The 26,487-nt window shown below is 42.0% G+C and overlaps 1 protein-coding gene across 2 annotated transcripts in view; it reads right to left on the reverse strand.

Moving 5' to 3' along the window:
* Nucleotides 1-26,487, reverse strand: part of SLC35B3 (solute carrier family 35 member B3) — a 291,393-nt gene that overhangs the window by 41,018 nt on the left and 223,888 nt on the right. For both annotated transcript variants that reach the window (XM_086965008.1, XM_086965007.1), the window contains exons 6-8: nt 22,765-22,862; nt 3,833-3,925; nt 1,562-1,673 (exon numbers count right to left, since the gene is read on the reverse strand). In XM_086965008.1, the coding sequence (XP_086821134.1) occupies nt 1,562-1,673; nt 3,833-3,925; nt 22,765-22,862 (303 nt within the window). The remainder of the gene's footprint in view (nt 1-1,561; nt 1,674-3,832; nt 3,926-22,764; nt 22,863-26,487) is intronic.

The raw sequence follows: 26,487 nt of genomic DNA on the forward strand, positions 1-26,487 counted from the left end.
CTGTTGCTCTAGGATTTTACTTTGAAGACCGGGATACCACGATTTGGGTGTTTTCTACGTATGAGAAAAGTATGAAACCACATCATGACTTATTTGTATTTTATTTTCAAGACCTTGATAGCACAAAATAGCTCATGGACAACATTATTTTTTGTTTATCTTCCTTACAGCTTTATTAATCTCCCCTTTTTCTAGTCGAAGGTTACTAAGTAACAATCAATTTCCAAGTATAAACCTATTATGAGCTGATGTATTAAATGTGACAGTACTTGTGATGCGACTCCAAAAATCACTCAGCTTGCGACCCAGCATCAAAGCCCTTGCCCACTACAGTAAACTGTGAGAGTAAAAAAAAACCTGTTTAGAGCTTGCAGCAAAGTACTGTGACATTCCTCTGTTAAATGCTTACTGACTTTAACCAAATGTTTAACTAAATGTATTTCACAATAAATAAGCCAGGCCTACTGCTTTTGTCATAATGTTCATAATAAACAGATCAGGCCTACGCCACTGGACACAAACTTTACCAGTGAATAAATCAGGCTTACAGCCTTCATCAGTGGCTTGGCACCATAACCAACTCAGGTATGCTGGTATGCAATTAAACATGTATAAAAATAACATCTGGCAAAGCAAAATACCATCTCTTAAAAGAGGACCTACCAAGGGTTATTACACCGCAAAACGTCTATCCCCAGTTTGTGAGACGGGGAAACCAACATCAAAATCCTCATCTGCTATAGTAATCTGTGTGATTACATTTAACAAAATAGCTCTCTTCGGGTTTTAATACAGAGTAATAACAGTCCACCATTAAATGTGTATTGATTTTAATATATGCTTTTCACAATAAATAAGTCTGGCATAATGCCTTTATCATATATGTTCGCAATATATAGATCAGGCCTATAGCTTTGATCAATGACTTCCCACCATAACCAACACAGCCCTGGTGCATTGAGCTAAAGCTTTGCCACAAGGCAAAAAGTGCAGTACAAACACTCTTTTTCACTGAAAGCACACAACATCTTCCCAATCAAATGTTGTATTCAATAAACCCAGCATGTGAACGGAACCTAAATTCCTCTTTCAGTAGTACTTCTAAAAGCTGTTCTTCTGTTGATAACATATTATAAGGAGACAGCTGCTCTCTGAAGCCAGGCCTAAAAAGTTACTGAAAACAGCGTACGCTCTACACTTGTATATTCATTCAGAATGAAACAAACAGTTCTGTTTTTCTTTGTGTTGTCTAGTCCCTCATGCTCCCATTTATTTTTTAAAACGTCACTGTGAGTCATTTTAGTTGATACACTTTGCATTTCCATGGTATTAAGTCCTTTTCATTATTCTTCCTAGATTACCCCGGTCTACTCTTTTTTTATTCAAACTGAACTTTATTTATTGAACTGTTGTTTTCTTACCATAGTGGAAAATAAATACAGGTTTAACTTCTATGTGAATGGAGTGATAATAAACAAATATGTCACTTATATTGATGGAAGAATTGTTATGCATTTCCTTTTATAGGAAACAGAATACAGTTACTGGAATGCCTTCTTACCTGTTACAGCAATGAGTGCTCCAAATATTTTAATTAAGGCTAGAACGAAAGATATTCCAAAGTACCCAGTGAGTGAAAAGAAGAAAGCGTATCCATATGTTTGAACAGGATGCTGAAAACAAATAAAAACAAATAAAAAAACATTTGTTTGATTTAAAATAAATAAATAAATACATCACATTGGATATGGCCAGTGGCCATTAACATTAAAAAACAATAGATGTGATGCCACAATACATGTATTTAAATCATTTGGTTTCGCATATATAATTCACGTTATTTGGCAAAATTTGACTGTCAAATTGAAACATATGCATACCGTACACATTATCTTTTATTTTGAGAAAAAGGTGAATTAAAGGCATACTAAACAAAATATGCTTTTAAAACATGTTAATGCCTCAGTTTTTCAGAAAGATAAAGAGTTCTTATCTTCAAAACGTTATGCCCAAAAAGCTTTTTTTATGAGTAAGAGGAAATTATTTTAGGAATAGTTTTTAATTTACACATGTGTAACATTACAATTCACAGAGATGGAAGCGTCAAAATTGTAGACCTCTAAAATATCTAAGTTACTCATGCGCAATTTACACAGGTAGGAAATAATATAATTTACTAATGAGACTGGCGAGAAAATGAGAATGGCTGCGAGCGGTAATGAAAAGAGTGGAGCCTCACGTGGATTTTGACAGACACGCCATGCAGATGTTGTGATAATAAACCACCAAGCAGCAGACTAATAAGGTTGTTCACGTATATTTGTGAGCGTAGAGAACATCTCATACGTAAGTGGACCTGGTGTAACTTATGTGAGATGTGGGGTGACTCGCTATGAAAACCAAAAGGTAACGGTGAAGGGCTCTAGTAGTGGTAATTCTCAGTGGCTCAACTTAATACAAGCATTCCAACCCTCATTTGTTTTGTTTTTCTGTGAATTACAAATTCACAATATGTGCATTGGAAGGGGTGACATGCACGGCAAAACTGTTTGAGTGAAGAATTGAATAATTCAAAGTTTTCAATGTATGGCAAGTTACACGCGAATTGGGTACATAAATATGAATTAAAAAGCAATATTTGTGAATTGTAAACATTTCTTGAATGTTTCTCCAGAATGGTTACACTATATACCCCATTGAAAATTCCTGTGATTTTAAGATAAATAGTAGGTTACTCACATCTATGGCTTAAACTTACCCATTAAATTACAATAAAACTTTATAAATAAATAAACTTTGATTCAGCATTCTCTGTAAATTGTGTTTAGAGTTTAATGTAGAAGTGCCTTAATGCCATCATTTCCGACCCGAAATATTTAGCAATACATGCCCAGATGTTCGTCTCACTCTGCAGTCATGAACATTTTAACCATTCCTGTTGCTAGCTTTAAAAGTTACCTTGCTTATAGTTTTGCAAAATATGCATTATTCCTATAGAACCCTTTCCAGTTAATATTTGACTCGCACCCTATCTTAAAGGACACTACACACATCTTTGCCATGGCGGTTATCTTTCCCTAGGGGATTTGCTAAAAGTGGGATGTTGGGACCATGCCCGTGTGACAATAAGTCGGAACAAGATGCCCTTCATATGATCTTTTTTTGCAAATTTTTATGCTTTGCAGGGAAAGAAATTCATCCTCCCATTACTAAGAGGGTGTAATTTTGAACAGGCCCGACCAGCTCTGGTTTATCTGCAAATGCTAGGATCTGTTGTGATATGTTTTGGGGTGGCGAGTTACATCACAGGGGCTGTGAGATGTCGTAAGAAAATGCTGCTACCACAATTATCCCACTTTTCGCACTCTTTGCACGTAATTTATTAGATAGTTTTTAAAATTGTATGTGAAAAGTTTGGTGTTTGAATTTTAAATATTATTAGTTTCCTGTTTGGGACAAACATTTTTACTGTTTATATGTATTCACCAATTTATTCTGTAATATATTTTGCTGTGTAATTTGGACCCTAGGATACGATTAACTGTGAAAAAGAATTTATTGTGTATGCTTTGATGGTTTTAAAATTTTTAACCGAATAAAGCTGAATTTTGATTTGATTTAATTTGACAAACATCTTTATGTCTGAGAACTATACTGAGCCTTTAGTTATCTCCCTACTGATTGTCATTCTGTAATGGGATGGCCCTCTGTGGTATGACGAGACCTGTTTTGTGGTCTTTAATGTAAATTATCAAAATGAAGAAAGAAGTAATTTAAACTATGATGTTACGCTCAACCTCAAAGCACCAGAAAATCTAGAAAAAATATTTACCTTTGAACAGAAAGCTACAGCTGGGCTTAATCCACTTGTGGTAGCTAGTCCAAACAAAATATACACAAAACCTATAGAGTAGGAGTACAAAACCTGTAATAAATAAAATTAGGCAGATGTTAAAAAGATATCAACTCTTAAGTTAAAAGAATCACGCATGATAATGACAACACACTTTTAGATTATAATGTATGAGCTGCCTCTAGGATCTCAGGGTGGATTCTTCACTTTTACAATGGATACTTGCCCAATAGTCACAAAGCACTGGAAATATCTGATGTTGCTCAGAGGGCCACTTAGCAAAGCATTACTGTAGATGTTAAGCAAGACCGCTGCTTGTTACCAGGCTGACTTCAATCATATGTGTACTCCATGATTCAAAACAAATGGACAAATTGTTAACTATTCCCATAGTATGGGCCTCCTTATTACTACAGATGGTTCTTGTAAATATGAAGGTCTTAATTGTCAGAACCTCAGTGAATCTCCAAATTCCAAATCCTAATGATGGTATAGGTCTTTGGCCACTTGTATAGAGATAAATTTGACATTATATAGAGTCAAAGGAAAACCTGTTATGGTGGTAGAGAAAAGTAGTATTAAACTCTACTTTGGCTCTGACCAAACATCATTGAAAAGGTTTGCCCATTTTGATTATATTGTCAATATGCGAGCCGTGTCTTTGTCTGCTCCTTACAAATGGTCAAAGCAGAAGCACAAATAATGTTCTACAGCCGTACTAAAGAATGCTTTGGTTGGGATAGAGTCGGTCGGAGCATAGAGAACAAATCATAGAGCAAAAATAATCTAGGGGCAGGAGATATAAGAATATTATTACTAAAGATGCCTAATTGCAATACAATGAAGGTGTTGGTCATTTCATTTTCTTCATTTAAAAGCAGGAGCTGAACTTCACAAGATATGCAGCTTGGAGCAATGAATTGTAAGGAACCAAGAGACCTATGGCTATATAATGTGCCTATATAAATAGTTAGATAACTAACCTAAACGTGTTAAATAATTGTCATCAGAAAAGTTGCACCCACAAAAATACCTGCTTCCCAGAGGCAAGAGCACGCATGTTCACTCCTGAAAAGCACTAATTAAGTAATGATATACAAGGACAACTAATAATGGCCAATTACCTACCAGTGGTGGCTGGTGCATTAGTGCAGGTGAGGCCTCCATTTCCAAATGACCTAGACAGCACTTGTGAGTAATAAAACCAATTGAATCCGCTCAATTGCACAAAACAAACTGCATGCTTGCGTGGTACCTCTTGAGATAAGCCTAATAAAGAAGAAGGCATTAGGGGCAGTCTCTAATTACTGAAGACCAGAAGTTTTAGAGTGCTTAGTTGACAGCACAGGGCAAGCCAGGAACATACAAAGGCCAGATCTGGAGTACTGAATGGCAGTCTTTTCTAAAGAACCACTCTCTCAGCCAACTATGAACTTAGCAGATCAGCTTTCACCTGCTCAACAAAGAGTATGCAAGAGATGGATTGGAGAGGTCCATCAAGAGGATAAGTGACCATGGTGGACTAGTGGGGCCTGTATTGTTCCTCTCACAATCTGATACAGGCCCCGGTTCTGCTTGAGCATATGGTCATGAGAAGAGAGGGGACAAGGTGGCCGAAAACCACAATGTGGAGGCCCGCATGGAATACCTCATCATAGAAAGACCACCAAGGTTTAAAAGTTGAAGAGAACAATCTCACAGCAGAAAGAACTGGTAAAATCAATCAACTGAGGAAGGAGGGTGTTGTGGCGAGCTAGTATGTCTGTATATGTGTCTGCCTCTACTTGTGCACATGTCTAAGTGTGTGTTTGTGAGGGAGGGGTATCCACACCAAAACATACATTATTTGAAATGTTATTTTCATTAGGAGAATCATAATGATACATTCAAGCTCATACAACAACTAAACAATTGCCTCCAATAGCTGACCAGACAGTCATACAAGGAAATACCCAGAATAATATAACTATAAATTATATATGTATGAAAGCAAAGGAAGATAACATACATATACGTAACTAGACAAGAAAACACAACAGAAGGGGGAGGACGAAAGGACGTCAAAAGTCAATTCAACATCCACTGAAAATGCATTCTATTTCTGTGGCACCTGTTGCTTTCCAGTTGGACCGGCAGGCCTGTTTCTGTGCCCCCCCCCCCCCACCCGCCCCCAACTATTGCTGTCAAATAGGACCTGCAAGCCTCAGATTGGCTTCTCAACCTAGGTGGGAGAAGAAGGTAAGCAAATCGTTTGAGATACAGGCAATTAGTGCCATATGTCAGAGTCCAGTGGAAAAGGCTCAGTCAACTGTTCTTGTGATAAAATATGCAATCTGTATTACAGTCATACTATCAATAACACAACAAAGAAACAAAAAGGACAGCTCGATTCCCCGTTGGCAGGGGGGTAAGGCAGGGGTGCGTTTTGGCACCCACCCTGTTCTGCCTCTATGTCAAGGGGGTAATCGCACATCTGGATGCTGTACATGATAGTGATGCCCCAAAGCTTGCAGGGTCCCGGATTGCAGCGATCATGTTTGCAGATGATACGCTGCTTCTATCTAAAACTCCCATGGCCATCCAGCGTGTCTTAGATGGATTTGTTTCCTTTTGAAAAGAACGGGGTTTGGAAATTAACACCTCAAAAACCAAATACATGATCTTTAACCCCCTTACAATAACACGCCCAAACCCCACGATAGATGGTGTCAGATTAGAAAGGGTCCTTACCTTTGACTACCTCGGGCTCACCCTCAATGAATCATTCACCTGGGTCCAACATCAACTGAAACAGCACCTTAAAATGACCCAGATAGCCGGGGGCATACTGAAACTCTTGAATAAATCTTCGTACAAACCGATTGGTCCCCCATTAGAAATTTATAAACTGCGGGCTCGAAGGCAGTGTCCTCCGGGGCTGAGTTGTGCGGCCACAAGACTAGCTCAGCAATTACTGTTGCTGAGAATAGATTCTTGAGGCAGTTGACAGCTCTGCCCGCGAGCACCCCACTAGTGCCGCTAAGTCTGGACCTTGGCATCAGACCTATTGAGGAGGAACTGGCCCTTAGACCTCTAACTTTTTGGAGGAGACTCTGGGTCACTCCAGAATTGTCTGAATATAGGCAAGAGTTAATGGAAGTATTGGGCTTGCCTAATGCGGGCAGGCTTCCCTGGCTAAAATATATCAGGAAGGAACTCGAGAACCTTGGACTTGCTTCGATGTGGTTAGACCCAGAGCATACTTGCGCTTGCATTTCACGAAAACAACTGGTCCAGCTGTACCGGGAAAACCGCATGGCTCACTTAACATCAAGCTCCCAACTGGGTACACTCACAGCTAGGTTCTATCAAAGACTCCTATTTTTTGGAGCAAGTCCTGGACGACATTAGCCCTGCTGCCTCGAGGAAGCTTTTTCTGCAATGGCGGCATGGTTTTCTACCCATCAGATCTTTTACGTCTGATTGGTGCACACCGTCGCCGAAGAACTGCCCAGGGTGTACTGCAGCTTTAGAAAATGAGGTACATATTGTCTTCTTTTGTCCGGCTTATCTAAATTAGAGACGGAGGTGGATCATCCCAATATGTAAAAACTTGGGGATAAGCCACAGCCTCCAGGTGTTTAGAATCTTAAAGACAGATCTCTCTCCGGTTGTGGTCTTTGCTGTTACAAAATTTATAGCAGCAATGTGGAACACCAGAAGGGCACTTGTGACTAACCAGTAAACTAGAACATAGAAGGTGCATAACAGAATTCTACTGGGGCTGGTAGTAGAATCAAGAGGCTAGCCGGGTCATCTGTTTCATTGGTAATATACATTGTTATGAAATGGTTTTATTACTGTTCTGTTTTTAAAGATTTTATTGTATTATTATACTGTTTTAATGTAGTGTTCTTTTATGACAATTTATTGTCGAAATAAAGATTGATGATGGTAAAAAGGACTAGCAGAAACAGAACCAAGTTGCAAAACTGAAAAAATACAGATGGGATATAGAATTAGGGCTTCACTTTAAGACAAAATGTCCAACCAGTGAAGAAGGTGGAATTGGATCAACCACCACCAGTGTATCACATCAAAGAACCAAAACCAAATTGGCTAATGGCGGGTTAGCATGAAACAAAGCATCCAGACACCAATCTGATTTGGAGGCTACTCTAAGAATCCGATGAAGGAGCATAAAGTCAGAGTGTGCAGCCTGATCAGCACAGCAGAAAAAACATTCCTAGCGACAAGATGCTCTGCTTATCCTCAACATCCATCAAGAAAATACACTAAAATTAAAGGTGTTCAGACCTTTCCGGAGTACCAAGGTTCAGACTACTAATGAAATTTGCTTCAGCCTTAAGAGAGATTACTAAAAATGCTTGTGAGAGACGCAAGTCCTGAGGCAATTCAGCCTTAAAGAATGGTGACCAATTTTTAGATCAGGACAAAATGTGCACATGCATGCTTTCTTATGTCGAACATGGCAGTAGCTTTGTCCACAAAGAGAAACGTCTATTTCCTTAGGGAGGGCGGGTTGATATCGGGAAGGAAGCTTGACAGAGAACTTAAATCATGCACTAAGATGCAATCCAATGGGACATCCCAGGTACATTCCAAGGTACTTGGTGAACAACGCACAATTAAATAGAGCAGTGGGAAGGGAGAAACTAAAGCCCTTGAGAAGAATGGTCTCTTAGAACAATAGGATATTGCAAAAGATGTCTTCTGTGTATGTACTCCCACACATTCTCACCTAAACGGCTGACAGAAAGAGTCCAATGTGAACACTCAGAAGAGATTAAACTGGATAGATTCAGAATGGTACAAATAACTCCTGTTTTCTTTTCCACTGCAAAGAATCCGGAGTGGAACCCATAGTTCCTGTCTTCCAAGCTCTAACATTTAGGGACTTAGCTATAACTGTCCCAGACTTCTGTTTATGCAGCTGATCACTAGCAAACTCTAGGAACATCTTCCTCTGTAGAAACTATCAATGGGTTATGTACCCTGGGAGAAGAAATATTGAAAATCAGCATTAAAAAAGAATTTGTAAACTTCCAAACGATTCTCAAAATAGCCGTTGAGGAAGGTAATACAATCAGTGGATATTCAGTGTGAAAATCAAGACTAGAGTACTATGCAATCGAGTAAAATGCACAATAAGACAAGAGCACTGGAACAAGAAGGCTGTATTACAGAAATATTTTTTTTAAGCTTTGAAGATCTTGATCAAGAAAAGCTGACTACATTAAGCTGGAATACCAGAACTTTTGAACAGAGCACATCCAAATAAATGAACCCCAAAAGAACTATCAATATGAATTAACCTTTTACTGAGAAAGAATGGGGGAGTATAGTAAAATATTTATCATTTACAAAGGTCCAAGGAGATATATACAAACATTCTTATTGAGATACTAGTACCACAATTGAAAAAGTTACTTAATGTTTTAGTTTGTGGTGGCAGACCTCTTCTGCTAAATGCTCAGAAATCAGATGTTCTCAACACATCTCCAGAAGTCTGATACCATGGGATACCGGTACATAACCCACTACTGGTGAATTACAAAGGTTAAAAAACTTTGACGAGCAAACCAGCAAATAAAGTGCTGAAGTGCAATCAGACATTAAAAAACTGTCTAAAAGCTGGGTGTAAGTGGACGGAGGTAGGGGACGAGTGTGTTCTTACAGATCTATGCAGTTAAAGTCTTACTCTAGATTTGACATATGACGAACGCAAAACTTCAGGAATTGAGCGATATTTTTCGCGAAGCACTCTTCCTCCAGAAATTGCAAAGCAAGGAAGGCTGGACGACACCTACGAAAACCCAAGATTTTTTATATCAGGAATAGCCAGCACTTCCTTGGTTCTTTGAGATATTTGCAGAATAAGACCACGTGGATCGATGTTGAGTAGATGCTTCATCACAGGGGCAAATTAATAGATTCTTTGACCAATCATTTGTTTTCGGAAAAGGTCACCAGGCGGTGGAATATATTCAACCTAAAGCGGGTCAGCAAAAATCTTTCATAACCACTAAATTTGAAAGTTAAGTATGGTTGTATAGCCAGAGAGGTTTGGATTGATAGCATATGCTGGACAGAAGTTTTGCTTGCCCCGTTGGCCAGTCGCAATTGTACAATATGTGTCAAACATAGTTTTTTGAGCCCCTTTCTGGATAGTTCTGAGATTGTTGTAGAAGTGTGATAATACTTTGCCAGACCCAGTTCATACATGTACTTTTTAATATAGGCGTGCCAGCCAATCTTGTGCCTGATTTCAAGCGAGAGACAATAGTGTAAAAGGCCTAGACTGAAAATAGTTTTAGTGGACGACCAAACACGGTGCCACAAAAGAATTGGTTGAAGCTTAATAATGTCGGTTACATACGCAGGCCCAATTCTAAATGGCAGTTGTAGGTCGAGGAGCTTCGCGGCACTGCAAGGAGAAATCTCAGAAAACTATTCTCTACTTTTTGTAGGACGTCCACCTTTCCGTAACCCCACACCCCAGATCCACAGGTCACGATACTTATACATTTCGCTTGGTAGATTTGAATCAAATCCGCAGGTGGCCTTTTTCCTAGCCTTTGTGCAAAGTTGGCTAGTGCAGTTGTTGCCCTCGTAAAAATCAGTTTTCTGGCCTCAATTGCCTGCTTCCAAGAACACTTATTGTCTATTAAAATTCCTAGGTAAGGGTACGTATTTGTATTCTCAAGTTTGATATTTTCAATAAAGATGTCTCTTGTTTTCTTAAGTCTAGATCCTGTGGACATTACAAATGTTTTTTTAATGTTCATTCTTAGGTCTAGATTGGCCATATAGCTGTGATACCTCTTAAGAGCACGTTGAAGTTCTAAGGGGGTACGAGCTAAAATCACGGCGTCATCGGCGTAGAGCAGGGCGGGTATCGGGCGTTTTTCAATGAGAGGCAGGTCCCGGGACCCTTTTAACATGGCAAATTCGAAGCCATTTGTGTAGAGTGTAAAAAGAAACGGTGCCAGGATGCTGTCCTGCCTTACCCTCCTCTCCACACCGAATGAGGCGGTAAGTTCCCCCTCTAAGCCATACCTCACCCTAGCCGTGTCATCGGAGTAGAGTTCACAGAGGAAATTTACCAAAGGAAGTTCTACCCACATTTCTAATAGAATAGACCATAATTTAGAATGGCTTACGCAATCAAAGGCTGCAGTTAAGTCAACATAAGCAATATACAGATTCCCGCCCTTTGCACTGACATATTTACCCATTAGGAGGGTCAAATTAAGGGCTTGCTCTGTGGTGCCCAGTCCTTCTCTGAACCCGAATTTGTCTGAGACTATTTTGTGGTAGTCTGCCCAATGCTGAAGAGGTTCAAGGATAATACGTCCCACTACCTTACCTAGAGAATCTAACAAGGATATGGGACAATAACAAGATGGGCACTGACGATCCACCTTTTTAAAAATCGGGACCAGGATTGAATCTGACCATGATTCTACAAGCCCCACTGCACATGATGCTTCAAGAACTCTGATCAGAATGGGGGTCCACAGTTCCAGATTGTATTTAAAAAGGTCAACTGGGACCCTGTCGGGACCGGGCACCTTTCCCCCTTTGCTAGCTAGCAAAGCATGCTCCACTTCCAAATGAGTGATTTCAAGTGCTATAGAGAAAACAATTTGCATGGGGTAAGGACTTGTCCTTTCCATGACGTTTTGGAAAGCATGATCCTAAAAAGGCAGGCCAAATATCCGTGCAAAATGTTGTACCCACGTTACTTCATCTATGGCTATTTCTATTTTGGAATTATCCCTGGCTTCCGAAAGGAAAGGAGATTTAATGGATTTCCAAAAGGCGGTACTGTTCTTCATAGTGCAGCTTTTGTGCAATTGTTCCCATAATTCATTTTTCAATTCGGCTTTTCTGAGTTTTATAGCCCGCTTGTATTCCTTTCTAAGATGGACAATTTCCTGTTTACCCCTATTTGTTTTATGGAGACCTGCTATTACATTGGAATATGCTTTTGTACAAAATGTATTAAACCATCCATTGGTTTTATCCTTTCTAGCTTTTAGTTTAATGCACAGGGCTTCTTTTATTGCTCTTGTTATGGTCACAAAACTGGCCAAAATCTCTTCGTTAGAGGCAGCAGGATCGAGACACTTTTCAATAGAAGTTAATGAATTTTTCACTAACTCAGTAGTGATTACGAGTGGGTCTAATTTATCCCACTTGAGCGAGTACCCATTTAACCGATCCAAAATCAGAGTTTTTTGCCCGAGAGTTCTCAGTGGATTACGCCTGTCTGATTTATGCGGAAAAGATACCATAATTCTATATTAGGGAAGAGGTCGCTGGTAGCCTTGTCATGAGTTTTAAAATTCAGAATGTGGGAAGCAGCATTACTTAAAACAAAAATGAAATCTATAATACTAAAGGCTCCCATGCCATTTAAAGTATGAGAGAGTGGGACTGGGGGAACCACTAATTCATTAGCCAGCCCAAGTTCCAAGACAAATATGTTTCGTTCAGGTAATCCCCAATTTTTGTGTGGGGAAAGTGAGTTAAGATGTTATTATTCTCATCTTGGAGACCACAGTTTAGGTTATTATGATTCCTACATGAAGTTAAGTTAAAATCGCCCCCCCCATATTATTAGAACGTTTTTAGTATACTTGTTTTTTAATTCCTGTAAGGAAAAATAAATATCCTTTAGTACTATTATGAGCTCGGCCTGATGAAGATTATTATAAAAATTGACCAGCACATAAGTGTCACTTTTATTCATATGAAGTGTTAATATTTGGAAGTTAGGTTCCAATTTGACTGGGACGATTTCCTTAGTCTCTAAAAGATTAGAGATGAATGTTATTAGGCCCCCTTTAGCTCACCCGAAAGGTGAGGATAACGCAGGCGAGAAATACGTTTTATATCCCTCAATATGTAAAACTGATGTAGCCCATGTCTCTTGGAGGCAAAGGACGTTGAACTTTCCTACAAATTTAAGCCAGATTTCATTGGCCACTTTGGAGCGCAGACCTGCTACGTTCCAACAAACTATATTAAGTCTAAGTTCACCAGAAGAACCAGAACTTATCACTAATAAATCCACCCCCCGTTTACCACCCCACCCACCTCTCCGTTAACCACCCCCTCCTGCCCTACCGTTCACAACCTCCACCCTCCTGTTCATAACCCCCACCCATAGACAATAGCTCACCTATAGGTGCGACCTATTGGCTTTGCCAATACTGAGGGACAGTGGTATTGTTATTAGGACATACGGCGCCACTCAGGAGAGTAGCACTGGTATCAATACTTGAAATATCTTGATCTTGGTGCTGCAGGGTACGGAGAACCACTAATCTCCCCAAAGTCAGTGGTCAGAGCCACTTGAATAATCAGAAGAGAAAATCCCAAGCACACGATAGTAGAGTAACAGAATTATAAAAAGTGCGCAGTGTGAGCCATATTTAACACAGAGAAATTAGTTCTTGTTCTTTTTTCTTTTTACTCCTTGAATCTTCCAACAGCCGACACGTGTTTCGTCGCTTACATGGGAAATCGTCCGTGACTTTATCAAGGCTTTCTTCTCTGTATGTCTATTCGTTTTCCGTGGTGATAATTCCAACCCACTGTGGGGTTCTGTTTTCATAGACGTCCGCTATTGCAGTCTAGAATATCTCCAAATGAGTTTTGGTTTGTCGTAAGACTCGTTATACGTAGTCACTGTGTCTTTTCGTACTCGGAAAGACACGAAGGGAGACGTCCGCAGACCGGTGACTACGTATAACGAGTCTTACGACAAACCAGAACAAATTTGGAGATATACAGACTGCGATAGCGGACGTCTATGAAAACAGAACCCCACAGTGGATTGGAATTATCACCACGTCCTAATAAAGAGCCCTTCAAAATATTCACTAAGTGCTGCACTTAAACCGGTAGCAAACACACCCCAGTGCTCTGCAATTCCTTGCCCGAATTTTTTTTTAACGTTGGTAATTGTGCATTATACCTCCTTGGAAAGTAATTCCAGCCTCCACTTGCCACATTGTGTGACTGTCACCACAGATACTAAACAATGCTGTATCAACTTGCTAACAACAAAACAAAACAATTAACAGCAGACCAGTGCACCCAAAATATATTCAAAAGCTTCTTCATACAATCCTCTGTTGCCACAATTGCCGCATGGCTCAACATGTCATGCACTCTGTGACGGTCTCAACCTCAGAAAACTGGACACTGGAAAATAGTACATATGAGCAGCTGTGCCTATTTCTCACTCTCTATTCAGTCCCTCGTGATTACTGATCCTGAATGCACTCTTATGATATGTGCCCAAAACAATTGAACTGTTCCTCTGGATTATAGATCTTTTTAATATCCAGAATCATTAGAATATGAAAACACATTCCTAGGAAGAAAAAAAATAATGTGAGCGTTAGCTGACCATGCGTCGATGGCCTTTCTGTGTAAAGGCTGAGGATAAGTTTAAACAAAAATAACACTCATCTGGATAACTGCCTTAGGTAAAATGTGGGCAAATGATCTTTGTGGAATAATATACTAGACGCTGACATGTCTACTATTGATTAGTTTAATATAGATTCCAAAATGCATTTTCAAATGTCTGGTACCAGCATAATTTGTAGCATAAGTATCTGATTGCTTTAATTATGTATCTGTAAATATGAGACAGGCTCGAGGAAAATACATTTTGTCACATTTGCATATAGTCGCAGATCGCACCCAGACTGTAAAACAAACACAAGAAAGGCATTGTACCTGATCCTCCTGAGGCGGAAGCCGGGAGTCTTGCTTGCCAAAAATTGAAAATTACCGCTTTTAAAAACTGTATCTGTGTATTTTAATTCACTCTGCACCTACTCCTTAGAGCTCACCTGTTAGTCCCTAAACAGCCGATCTAAACGCTGTCAGGGGAAGGAATCGCTTGCACGCCGCCATCACTGACCTCGAGGAGCCACGGGACACGCCCACTCCTGTTGACCACGCCCACCCCTCGCCAGTATATAATCGCGCTCTGATTACTAGCGCTGCATTGTACCTGATCCTTCTGAGGCGGAAGCCGGGAGTCTTGCTTGCCAAAAATTGAAAATTACCGCTTTTAAAAACTGTATCTGTGTATTTTAATTCACTCTGCACCTACTCCTTAGCGCTCACCCGTTAGTCCCTAAACAGCCGATCTAAACGCTGTCAGGGGAAGGAATCGCTTGCACGCCGCCATCACTGACCTCGAGGAGCCACGGGACACGCCCACTCCTGTTGGCCACGCCCACCCCTCGCCAGTATATAATCGCGCTCTGATTACTAGCGCTGCATTGTACCTGATCCTCCTGAGGCGGAAGCCGGGAGTCTTGCTTGCCAAAAATTGAAAATTACCGCTTTTAAAAACTGTATCTGTGTATTTTAATTCACTCTGCACCTACTCCTTAGCGCTCACCTGTTAGTCCCTAAACAGCCGATCTAAACGCTGTCAGGGGAAGGAATCGCTTGCACGCCGCCATCACTGACCTCGAGGAGCCACGGGACACGCCCACTCCTGTTGGCCACGCCCACCCCTCGCCAGTATATAATCGCGCTCTGATTACTAGCGCTGCATTGTACCTGATCCTCCTGAGGCGGAAGCCGGGAGTCTTGCTTGCCAAAAATTGAAAATTACCGCTTTTAAAAACTGTATCTGTGTATTTTAATTCACTCTGCACCTACTCCTTAGCGCTCACCTGTTAGTCCCTAAACAGCCGATCTAAACGCTGTCAGGGGAAGGAATCGCTTGCACGCCGCCATCACTGACCTCGAGGAGCCACGGGACACGCCCACTCCTGTTGGCCACGCCCACCCCTCCAACGCCCACAACTTCCCCCATAAATCATGTGTCAGCATAGGGAGCGCAGCGGGCGGGCGCAGCGGGCGCGCTGTCAGCGCGCCGAAGGCGCGCCAAAGGCAAGCCCGTCCGGGCCCAGCCGGCCCCAGGCCCTGCCACTCTGCCCTTTTTAGCCAGGAACGACCGGACCTACTCCCGTGAGGAGCTACTAGCCTTAAATACCCAAAAACATCCCTCCTGCACGCGCATCCTGAAGGGTGATAATCAATTCACCAGATGCAACATCTGCAACCCTGCAGATCAGAGCCCGGTACACAAGGGCTTGTACCTAGGCCTACTCAACTGCAGGTCGCTCGTGAAGCACTCGCACGAAGTTAACCTTCTAATCACAAACCACGCCTTAGACATCTTGTTTCTCACAGAAACCTGGCTCACCCCCAGCAGTGGCCCCGACATCGTCCTTGCACTCCCCCCCGGGTACTTTATGTGCTCGCTGAATAGACCAGAGGGCAGAGGAGGTGGATTAGCTACAATCCTTAAGGACGGCCTCACCTGCAGAACATCTGATGGCAACATCAAGGGACACGAAAGCTGTCACTTCACTATACAAATTTCCCCAGTCACCTCGCTATCGGGAACGCTGGTATATTGCCCGCCGGGCAGTCTAGCAGACTTTCCGAACAAAATTATTGATCAGACCTCCATTAAATGTACGTCTTCCACTAACTACATACTACTGGGAGACCTCAATGTACACTTCTTGGACCCGGTCGACAAGCAGGCCAGTGAACTACTACAGGACATCACCTCTATCGGCCTTGACCTAAAAAACCCACAGGCCACTCATGAAAGAGGGCAACTGCTTGATCCCATCTTTTCAAACATTCCTGACCTGAAAACCCTTGACCATATCCCCCTCCCCTGGACTGACCACTTCCTGGTCCCCCTCGTATGGGACATCGACACTCCGCCCCCTCAACCTCCCAAAACTAGAACTCATACCAGACGATGGCAGAAACTGGAACCTGACGTATGGGCAGCCAAACTAAGGGAACAGGTTCCCCACCCCTCTCAAGACACCATAGCAGGGGACAAGGAATTTAACACCTGGGTCACCCAATCGCTTGACGCCATCCTGCCTAAAACCTACTCTCTGAAACACACCAAGAGAGTTAACCCCTCACCCTGGTATACCCCCGAACTCAACCTTCTGCGTAAGGTTTGTAAAAGGAATGAACGCCTCTGGAGGAAGGAAAAAACAGAGGGAAAAAAAGAAACATTCCGTACCTCCGTAAAATCCTACAAAAAGGAGCTACGTAACACCAAAATCTGTTTCTACGAGAGCAGAATTAAAAACGCTGCCTGCTCGGATCACGAAACCTACTCCGTTCTCAAAGAACTCCTCCACGCCCCCGACCCCCCACTCAAACCGCTCGATCCTAAAGAAGCAGAAAGCAAATGCTCCAATCTAGCCACCTTCTTTGACGAGAAGATCCAAAAAATCCTCCAGGCTATACCCCCCCCTGAACCGGCCCACACGGATCGGGATCTCACCATCACGACCACTAACCCCCCCCCCCCTTCCGTCTGATAGCCCCCAACCCTCCCTGGACGTCTTTGGCCCAGTAACAACGGAAGAGGTAGGGGCAACTTTGGCCTCAATTAAAAGTGGTTCCCCCCTCGACCCCGCACCCCTCCGCTTCCTGAAAAAAGTGTCTAGCACCATCATCCCCCCCTCACGGCTGTAATTAACTCCTCCTTTTCAGAGGGCACAGTTCCCCCCAGCTGGAAAGCGGCAGCAGTTAAAGGCCTTCAAAAAAAACCCTCTCTAGACCCGCAGGACCTCTCCAATTACAGGCCCATCTCCCTTCTCCCTGGAAACAGCAAGATCGCGGAGAAGTTGGTGAACAAACAACTGTCACTTTTCCTAGAGAGCAATAACCTATTAGGGGTCTCCCAGACAGGGTTCCGCCAAGGCCAGGGCACTGACATCGCCCTCCTGGCAGCAGTGGAGAAGGCCAGAAGCATTCTGGATACGGGAGGATCAGTGGCAGTGATCCTCCTGGACCTCAGTGCGGCCTTCGACACTGTAGACCATCCCACCCTAATCCAACGACTGGGAGAAATCGGATTAAAGGGTATGGCCTTGAAGTGGCTAAAATCCTTCTTAACAGGACGTTCCTTCCAGGTTTGGGAGAACGACAGCCACTCACCTATCATCCCCCTCCGATGTGGAGTACCCCAGGGCTCATCCTTGAGCCCTACGTTATTTAACGTGTACATGGCCCCACTGGAGAAGAGGGTCAGTTCGTTCGGCGTGTCTATTATCAACTACGCCGACGACACCCAGTTGGTTGTAACCCTCTCACATCCCCATCACGCCCCCTCTGATCTTCACAGTTGCCTCTCCGAAGTCCACCGATGGATGAATCTTTCATCGTTAAAGCTGAACGGGTCAAAAACCGAGATACTCATGCTGGGTCACAAGGGGCCTTCCCTGCCACCTCACCTCTGGCCCAGCTGCTTGGGTGACCCTCCCGCACCCAAGGACGAGGTTAAAAGCCTAGGCGTATGGATTGAGAAGGACATGAGCTTCAAAACTCAGGCAAAAAAGACGGCAGGGACATGCTTCGGTCTCCTCAGAGACTGTAGGAAGATCTTCCCCCTGCTCCCCGCAAACGCAAGGAAGCTCCTCATTCAGGGCCTAATCCTAGCGAGATTAGACTATTGTAACGCCATCTATCTGGGAGCTCCCGAAGCCACCCTTAACACGTTGCAGAAAGTCCAAAACGCCGCCGCCCGCCTACTTACGGGCACACCTGCAAGATCCTCTGCCAAGCCAGCTCTCAAGTCTCTGCACTGGCTTCCAGTCAGAGAAAGGGTCGCCTTCAAGGCCCTCTGCTTGGCCCACAAAACCCTCAACAATAACGCCCCCCCCCCCTTCTCAAGGAACTCTTAATCCCCTACAAGGCCGAAAGAGATCTCCGGTCCAGCGGAGAAAATCTTATCTCAGTCCCCAGAGTCAAAAAAGCCAAGACCGGTGGCCGTCGCTTCTCGGTCCACACGGCCAAACAGTGGAATCAACTACCACGAAGACTGAGGACAGAATCGAATTACCTCCAGTTCAGGAAATCTTTAAAGACTCTCCTTTTCCCTAAAACATAATCTCGTTAGACGGCTGAAACCCCTGGAGAAGCAGGTCAGCGCTGGGATGCTCACTGAGTTACTACGCGCTTTACAAAACCATTAAATACATAAAATAAATAAATAAAGTCTCATAGAACGACCTTTTATTTACACAATAAATGTATTATTTGAAACAATTACACAATACAGAGCTACACCTCTGACATTTGGGGGCAACTCAAACACAAATATTTTGAGAAGGTTGTGTCTTGGCATATCAGTTTAACATAGATGTGCAAAAACACAAAATCAGGAGTACTGCCAAACGCTAAGATCCTAATTCAGTGAGTCTGGGATAGTGGATATGTAGAACTGCAGATAAAATATAGCAAAGTTGAGTTATTTGCTAATACAGCATGTTCTGCAGTACTAAATGTACAGCTAAAACTGTAAAAGATTGGCTTTCAGGGATGATGATGGAAAATACATGGAACATTTTGCGCTGTGTTTTGGTTCCTGGAAAACACATTAAACTACGTCAAAAAGGAAAAAAAAGGAAGTAGTATGTGTATTTATATTGCTGGAAAGAGAAAAGATAGTTCTACATTTCTTTGGGGCGCAAAAGAGGGGGTTCTCTAAAGTAAAAAATATTTCCCAATGGAAAGAAAAAAATAATCTTTCTGCACAAATGCATATATATCTGCTGCTCTTTCCTATGCAGATTGTCACCTCAAGAGTTAAGTGGGAGGAGAAATATGCCTTGAAATGCATGATATGCAGATACTGTGAGTCCCCATTGAGTCAAAAACCTCGGGGAAACGTAGGTGAATCTTTGATTCGAAGAATCCTGACTGATCTTCCAAACGGTAGTGAGATATCCCATGTATTTGTGCAAATCTATTTTGGTTCTGTTGGGTAGAAGTGGCCGGAGAGAAAGCCAGTCCTATATGTATATCTCGTCTTTATATAGGACAAACATAGTTGAAATGCTGCTTAGTGTTGTACAGAGCCAAAGGCAATGGTTAATTGAAGGGAAAGATAGGATCTGAGAGGGGAAGAAGATTGTTATGAAAAGATATATTGTTCTTTAACGAGGTGTGTCATTAGATATTTTTCTAAATTGGAGCAAGAATGGGGTGGTCCTGATGCAAGGTGGGATGCCATTCCAGATAAACGGTTAAGGTCCTGCAGATTAGGGTAGCCTCCTTGACTGAGGTGGACAACAAATTCCTGGAAGAAATGATCATAGTACCAAAAGAGAAAGGAAAGGACAACTTCAATGTCATCAAAAAGAAAATCTTGTCAAAAGGAAAAAGTCTATGCTCAAATACACCATTTGTGGTATAGGCAGCTAAAACAAATTTAGCACCAATTATGATTTAACTTTTGTATCTTAATGGGCTCTTACATTAGCTTCCCTCAAACCATGACTAATGCCTTCCAGCCTGCCTTAATCCTTTTCCTTCCAGAACCATCAATCAATGAACTATTCTTTCTTTCCCCTAGCCAGGCAGTCTCTGCCTATTTCTAGGATAAATAGTAAACTGCAATTTGAGACAGCAGAATGGGGATACATTGAGTTCAACAATGTATTTTGTTTAAATAGGCTCCAAAAGAAAGAAGTCCAAAATCTTGACCTTGCATAAGTATCTGCTTAGAAGAACTCTGAACTAAACCTAAAGCCAGTATAAAGCAATTGCCCCAGAATGTGCTAAAAGCAGAGTAACAGTCAATTAACCAGCACTAAAATATGTGAGAATTTAGTTTAGTCTGATTTAGGAAATAAATAAGGTCATATTTGTTGGCAGGAGATTATTTATGAGAGGCCGAGATGGTCAATCTACGTGTTGGAGTATTTTTCTTGGACAATATATTTGACAATCTATATTTTAACATGGATCAACTAAAAACTGCAGAGGCTCCATCAGCAAATGGAAGACTGTACTTGCAGTGAGAGCCCATCCTTGCAGACTTCAGTCCTCTTTTTCACTACATGATATTACCAATCCATGGTCTCATTTTTAGGTGAGATGAGTAAGGGAGACTAATGTGTATTCAATACATGCTCTATAACAACCAGAGAATGGCTATGGGTATGCCTGCTTAAGCCACTGGTTTCTATTGCTATTAGCCTGAGGCATTGTCAATTACCTCCTGGATCAGCCCACGGGTATTTCAGCCCACTGGCCGTTATATTGTCTATTTGAGTGTATGCTTTTAGCGACAATGGAATGCATAAGTGAGCATTTCACATCCAAACATGGCACATTTAATTAGTTGTCTTGTATATCGATTATATACAGAAATTCCTTCAACAAAAACATAAATCTCTATGCGTGTTTTATGTTCACAAAAGAATGATTTTTTACATTTTAAGTCTTCTACACTGATTGGGGCTAGGCTTGTTTAGAGCTTATTTTGAAAGGGAATTGTGCTGATGTACCATTCTCAACCATGATAACCTGCCTTCCGTCAGTGGGAAGGCTCTTGTGAATAAGCCACGGCAAACCTACATATTGTAATAAGCTAGTCATCCCATTCCTGAGCTGCAGCCACCATTCCATACTTTAGGGTTAAATCATCCTCTCGCATCCTATCCCAGCCGTTATTACAACCGATAGCCCTTCAGAGGCGACTCAGCTACTTTCACCTAGCTCAGATGAGATACACTGGCTAGGCATTTTCAGCGACACAACATACCATAAGCACAGTAGGCAAAAATCCGTTTGGATAATGAGTACATGGGTTTTCATTTGTTAATAGCAATTTCTGGGAACGTGATGTGGGGGTTGGATTGTTTTAAGTTTATTTTCAAGGGGAGTTGTGATATTTTCTCCTTTCCTTCTAGGCTAATCCAAGTCCGTTCTTGTGAGTGACCTCTGATAAACTTCCGCCAAACAATGGTTTCTCTTTTACTGGCGATGCAGCTGCTTCTGCCTGGCTCTAGATAGACACACTGGTCATACAAGCTCAGAGATTCTAAGTCCGCATGGTCAGCAGGTACTAAGCATGTTTGGCTTTTTTGCCAACAGTTTTTTGCCAACAGAAATGCTTGGAGCCTACATTTATTTTGTGAACCTTATTAAATAGGTTGTCACTTTATTCGTTAGTCTCCTTCTTTCTATATTGCTCATGGGACAGGAGTTTCCTCTTCCAGGACATGGGCTTCCCCTTCCACAAACAGCTACAGCAGTTTCGTGTTTAACCTCTTACTTGGTGAAGAATTGTCCATATAGCTGTATGTGCGGATATCTATATTTTTAACACCGAAATGTGTATGTCACATGGCAAAGACTGTCAAGCACTGTCTGAACACTTTCTTCTAAGGTTGGACATTACCAGGTCCCTTCTCCTATAGAGAAGACAAGGTCAAGGCTATATTTTATGGGTGTATTGAAATGCAATTACTGCAAGCAATGTTTCGGATCACCATGTTTTCCCTGGTGGCCCGGCAAAAAAATACACATCACGCTTCATATCGACAGCCCCAACTGCGTCAGGCTGTAGGTGGTAAGGTTTACAAAGGTGGAGTCAGGAGAGGCATTGCCATTGGAAACATGGCTGTCGGCGGGTGGACAGTCACTGTGACTGACAGGGTACTCATGCACATTTGTGGTGGAGTATCCGGTCCACCAAAATCATATTTAGGCCCTTAGAAATTCATTTCTTACCAACTTCAGCATGAAGTAAATATATGTTAGCTGTATATAGAGATGCACACATTTCACAAGAATACCTGCAAAGGACTCGGAGAACAAAGGTCAAAATTACTGTCATTATTCATCTAAAAGTGGGCTCTCAGGCGCTGTTTTAATGACTTACTGATATTTTATGTCTACTTAATGCCGAATGACAGTGGAAGTGACTTGGAAATATACTGTTCTTTCTAAAGCAAAGAGCAGCTTGCCTCAACACAGTAACTCCTAACACCATTAAAACAGCAACTAACATTAACACATGTATTTACCATTTCAGAATTGGACCCATTGTGCAACTTCATTGCCTTTTCCTGGACATTTCCAATAACAGCATCTGCACAGAGGGCGAGCGATATTAGGGTCACACCTTGAATAGAGTGGAAAGACAAGAAACACAAATTAAAAAAGTTAAAAAAGCACAAGATTATTTATGACTGTGTACAACAAACCTCTAACAAATGCAGTGAAATAATTTGAAGTACCAACAGCTCAGAAAAAAGTCGCATGATTATAGTGATATTCTAGTCATTCGGTAATGGATGGGTGAATTTATCATATCAAAGCACAAGCTGTGAGATTCTCCAATCTTGGTATCATTTGGAGCTGGAGGGGAATGCTGTAAAGTGTCACAGCTGAATGTGTTAAGCTTTTCTATGCTGGAAAACCAATGTTAACAGGAAATGTTTTTTTCTTCGGCTTGGGATGGATAGCAGTCATGTTTTAAGTACAAACAGCGTGAGTGGCTGTAGGCAATGTGCACTTCGGAGCAGAGAGTTGTGCAAGGGCCAGGCTGGAAGCACAAGAGATGTTTTACCAAACAGTTACAAAAGTGAAACTACCTTGAGATGGACTAAATGAATACTCAAAAGACACTAGAATAGTCTAGTGTCTGAATCTTGTGCTCTTATCGCTCCAAAAGTTCATGATAACAAGAAAATCTCAGTGGCAGCTCCTCTGCTACTGAGAAGGATAAAATCATAAAACGATACTTAACTGAGTATATTATCGTTTTTCTTTTCAAGTTCAAGTATAGGGGGTGGGGCCATCAAGGGGGCAGTCAGGAGAGGTAGCGGGGGGGCAGTCAGGAGAGGTAGCGGAGGGCAGTGGTATCGGTGCACATGTGTTTTCGGCCGGCTGTCTCAGGCCAAACACACATGCGCACCGAGCTGTCTAACCACAACTGTGCTGTTGGGTTAGAGACAGCAAAGCAGGGGCTCCCCGAGTTCAAATTCTCAGCGCTCAGGACAATCCTGATGGTGTTTTCAAACTTGAGAGCAGTGTCAGGATTGGCCACGAAGCACACTGGAAGCCTGTGTTGCACCAAGACACGGAGCAGAAGAGCAGCGGGCAATCGTCAGGTACTTTTTTTTCCTTTCTTTTTTTCTGTTTTTGTCTTGTCCGCCCCCCCCCCCCCCCCCCTCCCCCCCACCCCCCTGGCACCACCATTCCGCCCGCACAGTAGACTATGTAAACAACACAAAACCATAATTAATGAAAGAATTGACCACACAAGCAACATCAAAATATACATGTGTATGGAGGTACAAGAGTTATAGCACGTTTCGACCAGGGCAGAAATTATAACTTCAAGTTAACTTTAGAATCTCAAATGTTTGCGTAGTTTAAATTGGTTTTGTATACGAAAAAATGTATAACGTTTTCCGAACTATAACTCCCCCGTAACTTTTGGTCGCTTCACTGAACGTCAACATTTTATTTTTAAGTGTTTCAAATCATAGAGTGGAGTGTTGTCGAGTGGAGTGTCATTGAGTGCAGTGTAGTCGAGTAGAGAGTCTTAGAGTGGAGTACAGTGGCATAGACTGGAGAGGCAAACAGTGGAGTAAAGAGGAGTACAGTATCGCAGAGTGGAGTGCTGTCGACTGGAGGAAAGTGTTATAGAGTGTGTTTTTGTGGAGTGTCGTAGAGTGGTGTACGGTGGTGTAGAGAGGAGGAGCATACAGTGGAGTACAGTTTTATAGAGTGGAATAGTGTCATACAGTATAGTGTAGTCGCACAGAGTGGAGTGTCAAACAGTGAAGTGTTGAGAGGAATGTTGTGGACTATTGTACTGTGCAGTGTCATTAAGGAGAGTGTCAGAGTGTTGTAGCCTGTAGTTGAATATTTGTACAGTGGAGTATCGTACAGTAGAGTGGAGGAGAGTGTCAGAGTGCAGTATCAGAGGGTAGTGGCGTAGAGTGGAGGGTCATACAGTGGAGTAGTGTGTTTCAGAGTGGAGTGGCGTAGAGTGGAGAGGATGGTCATACAGTGGAGTGTCATACAATGGAGTATCGTAGAGTAGTGTGTCGCATGGAGTGGAGTAGAGTGTTATAGCGTGGGGTATAGTAGACTACAGTGTCGTAGAGTAGAGTGTTGCTGAGTGCAGTGTCGTAGAGTGAATGAAAGTGTCGTACAGTGCAGTGTCGTAGAGTGGACTATTGGAGAGTGGCATAGAGTGGAGTATCGTAGATCAGAGTGTCATAGTGTGTGTTAGAGTGGAGTGGCAGGGTGGAGTAGAGTGTTGTATAGTGGCAGTGAGTGGAGGAGAGTATTGCAGAGTGGAGTTTAGCTGCATAGAGTGGAGTAGAATGTTGTCCAGTGGCAGAGTGGATTAGAGTGTTGTAGAGTGGAGTTGCATAGTGTGGAGTAGAGTGGCATAGAGTGGAGTATCGTACAGTGGTGGAGAATGGAGTAAAGTGTTGTACAGTGGAGTGGACTCGAGTGGAGTGGCACAGTATACAATGAAGTAAAGAGCTGTACAGTAGAGTGGCGTGGAATGGTGTAGAATACAGTGGAGTAAAGTGGCATATAGTGGAATGGTATAGAGTGGTATGAGTAGAGTGGAGTGACATAGAGTGTAATAAAGATGAGTGGCGTAGTGTTGTGGAGTGTAGTGTTGTAGAGTGGAGTAGTGCCTTGTAGTGTAGAGTGGAGTAAAGTACAGTGGAGTGGTGTACAGGGAGTAGCGTATTTAGGAGGATAGTCATATTGAGTCAAGTCACTGTTTGCTTCTCTCGTTTTTCTTTCCTTATTGCTGATTTAGGTATATTTTTACATAAACATATTGATGACAGGCGTATTCCTGTACCTCCTGCCTAAGATATCCGTGTCAATAATAATTTTAAAGTCACCGTCACCAACAATTTTTATGTTTTTAAGTCTATCACGGTCGGATCTTCATTTGAGGGTTTTTGCCCATTATGTTTCCTGTCTCCTTTGTGTAGGTGGCACGAGAATGGGGACACAGAAAAGTTTAATAATCATGTGCAGTAAGGAAGACTGTGTTTGGACATTCAATAATCACACTTGGGAAGTGTATTTGTTATGAATTTATCTATTTGGATGTGTACACACGTGAAGGACCCACTGGGGATGTTAACAATTTATTTACCTTAGAATTTAACAACTGTAACAATGCCTTTACAGAGCTCTATCAATTTCCCACTTGGGAAAATGTAGTCATTTTTAAACTTTATTAGTCTATAATAATCAAGTTGAGCCTGATTTTGAACACAATATGAAATTCAAATGTGTGCAACTTTATTGATACATTTATTTTTGACTGTGATACTAGTCTTAATCTGATTTATCGATTTCAACGCATGGTTGCGCGTACTATTCAGCAACATGAAGGTGGCGCAGTTTATGCAGAGTTAAATAGCGATATTAAGCTATTTCTGTCACCAGTTTTGTTTTGTTTGATATTATTCAAAAGGATAAACCATACTATAAAGGTTTATTTTAAAATGTATAATAAGAAATAACAAGGAGAGAGGAAGTTTGATATTTGAAATGTATTGTGCATTTATGTTTATTTGGTATTGAAAAGTACTGCACTGCAAGATGGCCGACGGTTTTTTCTGTTTATGCACTAGTCCACTTTTTGTGTCATTGTTTGTTTGGTCACATATACTTGATTTGGTTAAATGTCCGCTTGAGCGAGTAATGAGCGTACCCGTGAGCAAGGCGGCTTCGATGCAATTAAACTTCTTTGG

This window comes from Lissotriton vulgaris, chromosome 4_1, assembly GCF_964263255.1.
Source record: "Lissotriton vulgaris chromosome 4_1, aLisVul1.2, whole genome shotgun sequence".
In the NCBI taxonomy this organism is placed as follows: domain Eukaryota; kingdom Metazoa; phylum Chordata; class Amphibia; order Caudata; family Salamandridae; genus Lissotriton; species Lissotriton vulgaris.